The sequence below is a fragment of the Scomber scombrus genome, chromosome 2 (assembly GCF_963691925.1).
Source record: "Scomber scombrus chromosome 2, fScoSco1.1, whole genome shotgun sequence".
NCBI classification, from domain to species: Eukaryota; Metazoa; Chordata; class Actinopteri; order Scombriformes; family Scombridae; genus Scomber; species Scomber scombrus.
Genome location: NC_084971.1, coordinates 16557625 through 16571439, shown reverse-complemented (window position 1 = coordinate 16571439; position 13815 = coordinate 16557625). Strand labels below are relative to the sequence as shown.

General features: G+C 40.6%; 2 protein-coding genes across 2 annotated transcripts; both read left to right on the top strand.

Annotated features, from left to right (window-relative positions):
- Positions 1-235: 235 nt before the first annotated feature.
- LOC133988106 (transcription factor Sox-10-like) lies at positions 236-2967 on the top strand. The gene is made up of 4 exons (XM_062427654.1): positions 236-291; positions 700-1349; positions 1760-2031; positions 2148-2967. The coding sequence occupies exons 2-4, from the start codon at positions 922-924 to the stop codon at positions 2933-2935; spliced, it is 1488 nt and encodes a 495-aa protein (XP_062283638.1). The 5' UTR covers positions 236-291; positions 700-921; the 3' UTR covers positions 2936-2967.
- Positions 2968-7053: 4086 nt separating this feature from the next.
- On the top strand, positions 7054-13594 carry rnaseh2a (ribonuclease H2, subunit A). Its single transcript, XM_062434153.1, has 9 exons — positions 7054-7116; positions 7322-7457; positions 8473-8544; positions 8787-8913; positions 9013-9100; positions 9320-9457; positions 12397-12484; positions 12724-12847; positions 13281-13594. Exons 2-9 carry the CDS (start codon positions 7331-7333, stop codon positions 13441-13443), a joined length of 927 nt encoding a protein of 308 aa, XP_062290137.1. The 5' UTR covers positions 7054-7116; positions 7322-7330; the 3' UTR covers positions 13444-13594.
- Positions 13595-13815: the final 221 nt, after the last annotated feature.

The window sequence follows — 13815 nt, the reverse complement described above, 5'->3', positions numbered from 1 at the left end:
AGTGATAGACAGACCGGCATTAACAGTATATTGCTTCTGTCCAATCAGAGAGCAGCGGGGTAATTAGAGGGCCAATCGGAGCGTGGCGTGCTGCCGTGGGGGCGGTGCTGACTGTCTACTGGAATGCTGCCTCTCTGGGAATGTTTTCCACTTTCAATCACTTTTTTTTCTCTCGCAGTCCTTCTCACAAGGCGCTCTTTAAGCTCCCGTGTTGCCACACAGAGCAGCCATTCATCGGCTCTACAGTCAGCCACACACACTCCCATGTTGGACCACTGGACATCTAAATTGGTAAGTTATGTAATTTTTTAATACAAAATTTCGAAGATAATGGCAAATATTTAATATCAATAATCACGTGCCAGCTGCGCTCTTCTTACCTTTTATTGAAAGAGCTTTTCACGTTAATTTGGCTTGGATGACAATGTTTTATGGGCGGAATTTAATTTTTCTGGATTCGGTCCCTTCATCCAAATATAATAATAATTATAATTATTATTATTGTTGGCCATGGATGTCGTATTGGCAGTTATAAGGTCTCATTTAGTCCGCTAAATCTCTTAACCTGGTTAAATATGCCTCAAGTAAACCGGGGCATGTTTGATTCACAGGAAAACTGAAATTATAGGCTATAATTTGACAAACACAAAGACTTTATGATTGTTTTATGGTTAATTTAAACTTCTTTTGGTTTTTTAGGTGTAGCTGATTTGGGTGAAACGGATTTTCAGCCGACGAAAAGGATTTGGACACTTTTACGCACCAGTATGGCTTTCCCTGAGAAGAGTCAGCAATAACTGGGACCGTAGCAGACTCCAGACATCTTATCGAGTTAAAACGATTTAATTACACTGAAAAGTTTGTGTTCTCTGTGAAACTAAATTCAAGGGTTGTTTGTCATTAGTTTAAATAAGAAAAAAAATGTCCGGCGAGGAGCACAGCCTGTCCGAGGCGGAGCTGAGTCCCGGTGGGTCAGATGATGGTCACTCACTGTCTCCGACTCAACCCGGAGCGCCACCCGGCCAGGACTCACCTCTGACAGGACCGCCGCCGCAGCTGACCGCTCTGTGTGTCGCGGGGGATGACAGATCCAGAGGCAAATCAGACGAAGAGGACGATCGCTTTCCCATCGGCATCAGGGAGGCGGTCAGTCAGGTGCTCGATGGATATGACTGGACTCTTGTGCCTATGCCGGTGCGCGTAAACAACGGAAACAAAGCGAAGCCCCACGTCAAACGGCCTATGAACGCCTTCATGGTGTGGGCACAAGCGGCGAGGAGGAAACTGGCCGACCAGTACCCCCACCTGCACAACGCGGAGCTGAGCAAGACCCTGGGAAAACTGTGGAGGTCTGTATGTTGAGGCTGCCCCACAAAAGAACACTGTGGCCATACAGTGGCACATTTCCTGTGTAGTTTGTGCGTAAGGAGAAATGGGGATGTAGAACCTGAACCTAGATATGAAAGTGGGGAAATTATTAGCTCAGATTGGTGATTGTAATCAAGGGACACGCCTAAAAACAAAAATTAACTGGTTCATACGAGTACGTAATTTTCTGGTTTGTGCCTTAAAAATGTTCGATATTTTATACTCGATTGATTTAAACTAGGTTAAATGCACAGGATCCTTAAATGTATCCATTACACATTGCATTGATTAAAAAATGTTTCTTTTCCGACATATTAAAACACAAAACTTTGACATTAAGACGCAGGGCTTATAAAACTAAATCGGTCCTTTTTTTTCTCCCCCCCTTCAGGCTACTGAACGAGAACGACAAGAGGCCATTCATCGAAGAGGCGGAGAGGCTGAGGAAACAGCACAAGAAGGACTACCCGGAGTACAAGTACCAGCCCCGGAGACGCAAAAACGGCAAACTAACGAATGCTGGTGAGTCTGATAGCCAGGGGGAAGGGGAGGCCAGCCACTCCCAGTCACATTACAAGACCCTGCATTTGGAGCACAACGGTGGGGCTGGGTCTCCCCTGGGTGACCTGCACCACCACCACCATCACCACCACCATCCTGCTGGTAAGTTGAGTCTGAACATACTATCATAATTTGTGTTTTGCCATGTCAGAAAACAAGCGACAAACTTGTTGTGACAGTTCACCTTACCATGTTGCCCCCTCTCCTTTTTCTTCTAGGTCAGGGTCACAGCCCGCCCACGCCCCCCACCACCCCAAAGACAGAGCTCCAGTCTGGGAAGCTGTCAGATGGAAAGAGGGAGGGGGCAGCAGGAGCAGCCGGAGGATCAGGGGGGTCCAGGGGAGCACTTGGGGTGGGAGCTGAAGGTGCATCCGGTGGTCCCTCATCATCAAGCGCTAAACCCCACATCGACTTTGGCACAATGGACATCGGTGAGATCAGCCACGAAGTGATGTCCAACATTGAGCCATTTGATGTGAATGAGTTTGACCAGTACCTTCCTCCAAACGGCCACCCACAGAGTGCGACTGGGGTCCCAACAGCTGGATCTTCGGCCTCGTCTTACGCATATGCCCTGGCTGCTGCAAGCGGGCACTCTGCCTGGCTCTCCAAACAGCAGCAGCAGCCTCAGGCCTCTCCGTCTTCCTCTGACCCTTCCAAAGCCCAGATCAAGAGTGAGTCTGCATCTGGGAGCCACTATGTCGAGGCCTCGTCCTCTCCCTCCTCAGGCACCCATGTCACCTATACCCCGCTCAGCCTCCCTCACTACGGGTCTGCTTTCCCCTCGCTGGCCTCCAGGGCTCAGTTTGAGTACGGAGAGCACCAGGCCCCCGGGGCGTACTATGCCCACTCCAGCCAGGCCCCGGGGCTGTACTCAGCCTTCTCCTACATGGGCCCTACACAGAGGCCTCTGTACACTACCATAGGAGACCCCTCCAGCGTGGCCCCCTCCCACAGCCCCACACACTGGGAGCAGCCTGTTTACACCACACTCACAAGACCTTGAGGGAGACCAGCTGAGCAGAGGGAAATATGGGAAGCGTGTGAGTGGATCTTTGTGTGTGTGTGTGTGTGTGTGCAAATGTGAGTGTGTGACTGCGCATATGTGTGTGTGTGTGTGTGTGTGTGTGTGTATGTGTGTGCCCGTGCCATATTGATGTAATATTAGAGGTTTTTACTTTTTTAGCCAATATAATGCAAGATGCATCCATGGGGCCTTACACAGTTATTCTTAAAAAAAAAAAAAACAGCCACAAATTCACACAGTATAAAGTGTGACTCATGGGCCAACAGCCAATCAGAAGATGAATAAACATTAACAAACGTGTGCCATCATGAATTTATGTGTTGGGATGTTCATCAAGTGTGTATACTGGAGGTAAATGAGTGAACAGATGTTGCATTGATGAATGATACAACCCAGAAACGATGGGTTTCAACTGACATAATCAGATTTTTATTAACCAAACTAAAGGAGATGTTTTTTTTTATGTTATTGTGTTATTTTATATGAGTAGTAAGTTTATTATTGTTGTTGATATCCTAGGATGTAACTTTATTGTGACTGATTTGATATTACACTTATACATCTGCACCACTGCTTTGGGAAAAGCATGTTTTGTTTAAATATGATGCTCCCTGGGGTTGTTTATGTGGCCAGATAAGGATAGTTGCGACCTTCTTTTCTCTGTAGATAATGCAGTCTGTGTGTTTCTGTCCTTCCTTACTTTGTTGAAACTGAACAATTAAGCATTTAAGGGGAAAAATAGGAAAAAGAGAGGGAAAGAGAGCTCTTAAAGATGTATTTCAGCTTATCGCTCAGTCTTGGACACTTACCTCAACTTTAGTTATTTTGTGCCAATAGCAAATGAGAAACACGACCCTGGATACCTGGTCAATTTCAGAACAATAAAAAAAAATTCACTTAAGTCACCAAACTTCTTTCTTTTTTTGCTTTTAGGTGCCTAACATTTTGCTGATTCACATCTGATTTTTTTTTCCAATAACTGAGTTAAAATCTATAAGTGCAAAGTCTTAACCAAATCTCTTGAGATAAATGGCCAGCTTTGGGTCCTACTTAAGGATTAGAATCACATGTACAACCATTCTGCACTGCATGTAGGCCGTAAGCATGTTTTCTTCTTTGCAGTTTTTCCTATGTAGAGCCCAGACAGGCCTCTTCCTGTCCTCTTCAGCAATGTGAATAATGGTCATTACCACAGGCTTCACCTTTATTACGTGATGCATACTTTATCATTTTATACTGACCCTCTTACCATGTAGTTATTATTTTTATGTAAGTAATAATGCATTGCGTGTCACACCTTTGCTTCTTCCATTTTTGTATAATTCTGGATAGTTTTGTAAAGTGTTTGCTATACATACACTTGAGTATTTTGCTTCCTTACAAGAAAAGCAATGTTGAAATATTATTGTTGTCATCTATTAAATCAATTTATTTATAAAAAAAAACCTTGTGTAAGATTATTTTATGTGGCAGCGGTTGTTCAAGAATAGCAACAGACGGTGAACTCAGTAAGTGAGGGGTGAAAAAAATAAAAATTAAAAACACGCTGCTGACGTGTGAACTGTAATAACAACACAATCAGTGCCCCACCAACCTAAGCTGTTTAGTGTGTTTGTGTGTGTGTGGTAGGCTAAAATTGACTACTAATTCCCCACATTTAATCGGCTGGGGACTGCGTGTTACTGAGAAAAGACAAAGAGAGCCATTCAGAGAGGCAGAGAGGGACAGAAAGAGAGAGAAGGGGTGGGTGTAAAGAGCCAGAGGCAAGGCCAATTTCAGCTCAGTAAGTAACGTAGGCTACACTTGGACTTTTGTACATGGCTTTCCTTTCACTCTGCCCTCTCCTCTCCACCTGAGGCTCCCCCTCCCCTTATTCAGCTGCAGTTTAAACTCATTAAGCAGGTATCCAAAATCATGTTGTGTTTACTGTATTGGCTGTGCATTTGCAGGAAATGTAAAACACAGATGATGGTGGAGGCAGTGCTCTTTTTCCAAATTAAAAGGTAACAATTGTCCAAAATTAGGGATGAGAGCTGAAGCTAATTTTGGGGTAAATGAAAGGAAAGCAGTTCATGGACCGCATCAAACTGTGGTTCATTATTGAGAGAAAAACCATCAATGATTAAGGCTACACTTGGATTAATAATTTAAAAGTGGTGGCACTTGAGGAGACCTTGGGTCAGGTGATACACAAACACTGATACAATCATGTTGTGAGCAAGCAGAGAAAAAAGATGATGGCGTGGGAAGGAAAAAAACTAGTAAGATACAAATATTATGGTAATATAGCTGATGAACACTTAACAGAGGGCAAAGATTTTAGTCTACTTTATTTGGCAATTACAAATAAAACTAAAACTACAAATAAATGATAAATTGTTTAAAACAGTCAAAAAGGAGAAGAAGATATTGCATTGAAAGTAAACTACTTATATGTGTACATTTGGGAATTTATGAGGTAAATTGTGGTAATGTGATTAATTGCAAATTTGTTTGTGAATATTGCGACCAAAGCACAATATCATCTCCAGTGAAAAGAGCCTTCAGGGGAGTCCTGCATGGTTACTTGTCGTATCCAACTCCCTGAATAATTTCTTTAACCAGATTACCACAAAAAGGGCATCAGTAGGTGCCCATAGCTTGTCTTTGGCCCCGGGGCATCAAAGCACATTAATCCACCCATGTCTGTTTAATGTCATGTAACACTTTTCATTTTTGCAGATTAAGCCAATTAATGATAGGTTTCCAGCAAAGAATGGCAGATGAAAATTCAGTCTTGTCAAAACAGTCTTGGCAAAATCTTGGTGAATTTTGATGAATGTGCATTAGTCATCCCAAATAAATCAATTCAATAAAAACATCCATCCAAAATGAGATGGGTATCTCAAATTTAAGACTGTTGATAAATTAAACTGTTGGGATTACCATTTGTGGAAAGCAATGAGTACATTTACTCAAGTACCATATTCAGGCAAAATGTTTCCATTTCATTTTATTTTACTGCTATTCCTTCTTGTTTCAGAGGGAAACATTATGATTTTTAACATCTATAGTCACCAGTTACCAGAGATTATATAAAATACAGAATCGTCTTTTAAAATATGACACACTATCATAAATAAATCTACCTAACAGAATATAAAATTGTTAAAATTAACTCCAATTTCACCAGCTGCAATAACATACTCTTTAAATAATGATTTAAATAATACCTGTACAACATAATACATAACATTATAGTATTCTGAAAGAGGCCATAAGGCATCTTTGACTTTTGATACTTTTTCTTAATTTTGAATGCAAGTATTTTGTTAATGCTACTCATGAAAGATTTGAGCAGTTCTTCCACTACTAGAGATAACATGTTAGAGGCTATACATCTACCATGAGACACATGAAGTGAGACACATGGAAGATAGGATATGGGGATGACAATATTTGTAGAATTTCATCAACTGGTGTTTTATTCTTCATTTACATTGAATTTCTGTCATTGATTTGATTTGATTTATTGTTCCACCTACCTGCACAGGGACTATGGGTGAAGAATATCGAGTATGCCAGAACCTGGTGCAATGCATTGGTCCTTGTTTCATACAAGGTTAATGTTTTATTGTGCACTGTCCCTGTCTAAATAAAATACAAATTACAAAAAATTACAAATCACAAGAGAAATACAAACAATTAGTTGTATCTTGAACTAGTGTCACATGTGGCTGCTGAGTGCATCCTTAAAACATTTGTTTATTTACAGAATTCAGTTATTTGGTTTTAGTACGGATTTTGTAATATTTCTTCATGTCAGACACCAAACTGCTGTCTCAATCCTGCTAAATGGTTGACGGACTGAGAAAACAGTGGTGAGGATAGAAATTAGTCCAGGACTTTGCCATTGAAGTTCACTTTGTTGTATCTTACAATAAATGTGGTCAAAAACCTTAAGCTAAAATGTTTAATAATAATTTATATTATACCAAAGTATGAAGCGCAATACGGGAGCGAAATGTAAAAAGACTGCAGTTCCTACTCCAGACCAGACGGTGGCGGTAACGCGCCTAAAACTATAGAAGAGTGCATGTGCGTGTGACGTCACACCGGGGGCGCCAAATCTGCAGCAGAGAAGAAAAACATTAAGAAGCGTCCTGTCATCACCCAGATAGGTAAAAACATGAACTTACTTCACTCACATTTATCACGATGTTTTAGTACTTTAAAGTCACGTTAGAGTAGCGCGAATGCATAATTGACTCAGGAAACGTCAACTTGTGTCGTTAATGTATTAAGTTAGTTAATACTAACTGAATCCAGTCCCCCGGGGCTCTGTATGGACTTGAACGTCATAGAGTTTCTGTTTTCTCCTCTCAGTCAGCAGTCATGGACCTCAGCCCGTGTGAAGCAGACAACTCTGTGAGCTGTCGGCTGGCCTCTGTGATCCCTGACGCCTGCAGGACTGAGGACTGTTGCCTGGGCATCGATGAGGCGGGCAGGGGACCAGTGCTGGGTATGCTGCTGGTTTGATCTTGAAAAAAGGAAAATATGTCTTCTTAACATACAGACGTAATCATGAATCATTGAGGTGAATAGTTGTCTACAGCCACACAATGTAGTTTATTTGTGTTAGCTGTGATACAATGAACCAAATGACACATGTTTTTCTTTCTGTAATCATTCATACTGAACATTAGAGGCTCTTTTCATAATGCACTTACAATGTAAGTGATGGGCGACAAAATCCCCAGTCCTCCTTCTGTGCAAAACATGTTTTTAAAAGTTTATGTGAAGCTAATATTAATCTTCAGGCATCAAAATGAGTCAAATCAAGTACATATCTTTCAATATTACTGTCTTCTTAGTGTCAAAGTTCCTCTTTTTGTTTGTATACTTCCACTGCAGCTCAACAGGGAAAAACACAGAGGTGATTTGATGCTGAAAAGCCTGTAAATGTGGCGCGTATCCACTTGATATAACAAACTCAGACTGCTGAAGCGTCATTGAAGCTTCAGATAAACTAGATGTTGAAATGGGGATTTTGGCCTCTATCACTTACATTGAAGGGGATCTTTTCATAGCCACAATGAACAGGAGGAATGATTACAGAAAAGAAAAACTCTTTCAGAATGGAAAAAGGACATTTGCAGACTGACATTTGCAGATTTTTTTTTATAATCACAAGGTCTTAGTGACAACAAAAAAGCCACAAGAAAGGAAGAGGGGTCCAGCTGATGGCCCGCTGGTGTCCAAACTGAATTAATTAGGTTTAGGGGTAGACAAAATACAAGCATCACACCTCAGTATAATGCAATTCAACAGCACTACAAACTGCCACATCTAAACTGACCATAACGTTGAATAAACACCTCTCTAATACAGTTTCAACAAAAACTGAACATTATAACTTTCTTAAAAGTAAGAATTGTTGGCTGTTGTATTTGACTGTATTAGTTTTAGCTAGGTGTACTTTGTAAACTGGTAACTGAGTGTACATATTAACAGAGTTTGTGTTGTTTGTGATCCAGGGCCGATGGTTTACGGAATATGTTTCTGTCCGGTTTCCAAAAAGGAGGAGTTAAAAGCCTTGAAGGTGGCAGGTAATCTTGTGGACTTTTAATCATCTCTGAAGGTGGTGATTTGAAAGGGAGATTGAACGACTTCTCTCTGCATGATTTTTAAACAAATTCAGCTCATTTAATCCTGCTGATTACAACAGAGAGTGACTAATAACTGTTGTATAAAATGTATCTTCAAAAAGAGAAACATGAATTTAGCCCGTTCGTCATAACTGTATGCCTCCTGCAAAAGATTAATGCATTGATGTTTTCTCTCTTGTTAGATTCAAAGACTCTAACAGAGGCAGAGAGAGAGAAACTTTTCCAAAATCTGGATGAAGCCAAAAGTTATGTTGGATGGGCTGTAAACATTCTCTCACCCAACGTCATCTCTACCTGCATGTTACAGAGGTATTTTGTCAAATACCGCATAATGCACACATTCACTTGTTTCTTATTCATAAACTGTGTTTTACTTCAATACACTAACTAAATGTCTGCTTTTGTTAGGACAAAATACAACCTGAACACCCTTTCACACGATACAGCGATTGGTTTAGTTCAGTATGCGTTGGACAACGGAGTACAGCTCAAAGAGGTTTGTTAACATGACTATAAATGAAAACCTGATATTTATTTGAATTGGCTGGGTCATGTTTTCTGCTGTGTCTGAATGCACAAAGTGTCCTACAATCCAGTATTTTCTAGATCAAGTTTGGACAAGTTAATCATTGATTCTTTTCATGAAGATCTCTGCCCCTTCCTGTCTTGCTGTCTTGCTTTGTCTCCATTCCTTCACTTTTCTGGTACCCTGCAGGTATTTGTGGACACAGTTGGCCCAGCAGACAAGTACGAGGCGAAGCTCTCCCAGCTGTTCCCGGGCATTGAGGTGACAGTGAGGCCAAAGGCTGACTCCCTCTTTCCCATCGTCAGTGCAGCCAGTATCTGTGCGAAGGTTAGTGACATCCAGCAAACTGTATCTCAGCCTCTTTCTTACATCATTCGCCTCCCTTTACAGGCTGCGAAGTTGCTCAGTTTTACACATCTTTCCTCTCTAAGGTAAAGGAAGGAATTTTATGTGAAGCAACATTAATACAAAATTAATGCCACCAGTTGTAGAGGTTGCACAGTTGTTTAAGATACTTTTTCCTACATCTATTAGTTAACAGGAGTGCTGAAACCAGATTTCCAAACGGAAACCTGTGTCTGTTTAATGTGAACAGCAGTCTTCTGTTCTTATTGTTTTACACCCTCATATGGCCAAAATTTGAAAGGAACTGTGTAGGTTTTACAAGTCTACATCAGAGTCGCAAAAAATTGTCAATTAACAGAAAAATAATCTGACAATAGTTATATATAAAAGTAAATGGTGTGACGTTACTGCAGTCTTTTCCGCATCATGAAGACTGAAGGGTCATGTTTTGTTTCAGAGTGTGCACAGAGAGGAGGGGCTATATACAGACGGATCTGTTGTCAATATGTTTGTCAGAGAGAGAGAGAGAGAGAGCGGGGTAAGGAGGGACTGAGAGAATCAATGCACTGCACGCAGCTCTTCAGTAGAATAAATAAAAATGTACCCATTTTGAATAATTAAAAAATAGATAATCAATATGTGGGAATGTTGATTTTGTAGCAGGCTGTCACAAATAAATCAATTTAAGGGAAACGTACAACTCCATGGTCTTAATTTTGGATTGCAGACGTAGAGTGGTCAGATAATACCCCTCTTCCACAAGATTGTCTTAATAAAAGAAATACCTCAAGGATCAGGCAGCACAACAGCCTTCTCACCCTGCCTAAACAGCCCTGTTCAGAATGGCTGGTTTGATTGCCCTTACCATCTACCTCACCCCTCTCTCTTGGCTACCATGGTAACTGTTGAAAACCCCCCCGAAAAACCCGAAAAAATATGGCTGCCAGAGAAAATATAGCGGTGCAGAATGTAGTATGTTTACATACTACATTCCTCACGTTACTTGTGAGACATTGACAACAGAATCAGTTGCCTTTATTCACCTCAAACAGCCAGCGAGCCGCTCCAGGCACTGACTAGTCCCCAACCAGCAAAGTGATGTTAGTGAAGCTCAACCTGAATGAACCCAAAATAAACTTAGATTTTGTTGTGATTTAATTGCAATAATCAGATCAAATGGATGCCGAAATAACTACATTATGATGCCGATAAAAAGTCTGAATTCACGCTTTGTAAAATCTGTCTGCAAGATGTGAGGTCAGTCAGAGTTATGCTAGCACTGTAGGTGCTCAATCCACACCCAAAATAATATAATCTAAAGACATAAATATGGCAGTGACGTTATTTGTTTATACACATAGTTATCTACATACTGTGTAACTTTAAAATTATATAAACTCAATGGCATTTTGACATTTTTATTATTGATGACAGTAGCTGAGGTGATTTGTGACTCCTGTGTAGGCCGGAAACGATTACTCGAATTATTCGAATAATTCGATTACAAAAAATGTTCAAGGCATTTTTTCATCAATCGAAGCTTTGTTTAATTAATTTCACTCGTTTATTTGACCTGCTCTGCTTTTGTTTTACACGGATGGTTATTACTGACGCACATCGCGTCACTCGCTATGTCGCGGAGCAGTTTACTAGAGAGTGAAAACTACAAAGTGTTTTCGGCATCTAGTCGGGGGAGACAAGGGGCGCGTGCGCACGCACACACACAAATACACCCAAACCGATCAGTTTTCTATCGTTTATTTGCCCGTCATGTCTTCTTTTTATAACGTCACCGTGTGGATCATTAAGCTTGTTGTTCTAGTTAGTGAACTATCAGTTTCTACCTGCTGAGAAGATCTCAGTCAGCCAGTCAGCAGTAAGAGATGAGGAGAGGAGCAGGGAGGTTGATCTCGGGTCTCTACACTGAAAACCTGAGGTAGGAGGAGCAAGGCAATCTAGTGCATTTAATAGTACGGTAGCCTAATGATTCAAAAATTAAAATCATTCACACTAAAAGTAAGTAAGTTCATGTATGTGTTTCAGAGTGCATTGAAGTTAAATGCAATTAATGGGTTTAGTTTTGATTAAAACAATTGAATATTCAGACCAAATAGCCTTTGTCTAAGTTATAAATCTTAAATATGTCTTGTTTCAAAGTCATTTGACTTTACTGCATTATTATTTTCATTTATTTGTTTCAGAAGGTACTGAAGTTAAATGTAATAAGTGGGTTTAGTTTAAGAATAAAACCCACTTGATTGTTCATTTTCAGAGACGTATCTTTTTTGTCCTTTTTCTCATCTTTACTTTCGCTATTTAATAAGGCAAAATAATTTATTTGATTACTCGATTAATCAATGAAATAATCGATAGAATAAGCGATTACACAAATAATCGATTGCTGCAGCCCTACTCCTGTGTTAACTTTGTTCCGGATACGTTGAGAGGTGAGTTTGGAAATAAATACACAAAACCCCAAAAGTTTAAGAAATAAACTCCTCACACTGCAAACTGCTGCAGATCAGGGCAGAATTGGGGTTTATTCCTCCAGAACATAAGACAGCAGCAGCAACTCCTTTTGCACTTAACTTTGCTCAATTTAGTTTAGCCAGGTTGTGGCATGACTCCGATACAATTTTAGTGGTGGTACAATGTCCATATGATGTAAGTAGGGGTATCAAATCTTATGGCTTATTGAGTACAGAACAAACCAGTCCACACCAAGCTGACTGGGTTGCCTTATTTGATAGATTGTGTGTTAGCAGGCACACCAGACTCAAATATATACCCACAAGCACTGAAAAAGTGAGTTTTTCATACTGTGCCCCCTTTAATATTGCTGCTACCAAAAAGCTCAGCCTGCATTTAAAGCTATGTTCATATTCAGTCAACTACTTTCCTGATGTCGTGTCAATCGTCAGGTGGCCAGAGATCGCGTTGTAAAAGGCTGGAACTTTGCTGAGGACCTGGGTAATGTGGATGCAGACTACGGCTCAGGATACCCAAATGGTAACTATGAATCTTTCCATAATAACAACATTTCAGAAAACCTTGTTAAAATGTATTAAATATGAGCATTTTCATGCATTTACTGTGTAATCAGGCATTCTTTTTTTTTTTTTTTTTTAAATCCACAGTTACATAATATTTTGATATAGTGCAATTAAATAAACAAAGAACAAATGATGCATGTAGAAACTGCATCCTCATAAACTGACATTGAGATAGACTTCCTCCTGCTTCTACAGACCCCAAGACTAAAGCATGGCTGCTGAAGTACCTGGACCCTGTGTTTGGTTACCCTCAGTTTGTCCGCTTTAGCTGGAGCACTGCCCAAACCCTGATGGACAGCAAGGCTGTGACTGTGCACTGGTAAAGAGACTCCACAAACTAGATTTTGACCAAAGCTCTTAGATGTTTAAAAGCAGAGTTTGATTTAGGGAGTCAATTGAGGATACCACTGACACCCAGCATTAAAACATGATTTACAGTTTTTGTGCCATTTTGCTCTGAGAAAATTAGTGTCTGTGCTATTTATGAATAAGTATTTGGCAGAGAACAGGAAAATTCTCAAAGCATTCAGATGGTTTCCAGCTTTTTTCCAAGTCTACAGAAGATAAAAACTTGACAAAAATGCTTTTGAAAATTGCTTTGTTGTGTGTGTTAAATGCATGCGCTAGTGTGTGAAAACCACAACCCCTTTGATTTCGAGGTCACGCCTAATGTCTGCAAATCATTTGACCTCAGGAGATGAGTACTAACCACAGCATAAACATCAGTCTTGTTTTGTTAAATCTGTCCTCAGGGATGACGAGGAGGAGGATGGAGAGAAGGCGGCACAGCGGAAGAACAACAGGTCCATGTTGTCCTACTTCAGTGCATCAGCTGGAGGTAACGACCAAACTCCAACCCACCAGACACATCGCTTCTTCACTGAGCGCAGGCTGAAGAGCCTTGACACACTCTGAGGAGAGCACATTGGAGGACATGCGCACACATACAGTTAATCATAACCACACTGTGAGATATTCATGTTCATGAAGACAAACAGCTGAGTCTTAGGCTCAGATGTGGATGGACTTCGATGAACCAATGCAAACCTGAGTGAAGATCTCTTTATTTGCCCTGTTTGTACCAGTTTTTTTTATACATAAAATAATTTTCAAAAGTCGTGTTTTGCGTTCTTAACATACTTCTACCCCCTTTGTGTGAAAGAAGCGGAGAGGTATTGTTGGAAAAGGTTGCAATCTTTTATTCCAATACTGCCCTCTGGTGGCAATGTTACAGTAGACCGTAGGGGTTTGAAAAGCATTCACCATTATTGCTCCAAACGCAACCAC

Coding starts and splice junctions, on each gene's coding strand:
- LOC133988106 (XM_062427654.1), top strand. CDS start 922: ATGTCCGGCGAGGAGCACAGCCTGTCCGAGGCGGAGCTGAGTCCCGGT. Junction 1,350..1,759: donor ACCCTGGGAAAACTGTGGAG/GTCTGTATGTTG, acceptor CCCCCCCTTCAG/GCTACTGAACGAGAACGACA. Junction 2,032..2,147: donor TCACCACCACCATCCTGCTG/GTAAGTTGAGTC, acceptor TTTTTCTTCTAG/GTCAGGGTCACAGCCCGCCC.
- rnaseh2a (XM_062434153.1), top strand. CDS start 7,331: ATGGACCTCAGCCCGTGTGAAGCAGACAACTCTGTGAGCTGTCGGCTG. Junction 8,914..9,012: donor TCTACCTGCATGTTACAGAG/GTATTTTGTCAA, acceptor TGCTTTTGTTAG/GACAAAATACAACCTGAACA. Junction 9,101..9,319: donor ACGGAGTACAGCTCAAAGAG/GTTTGTTAACAT, acceptor GGTACCCTGCAG/GTATTTGTGGACACAGTTGG.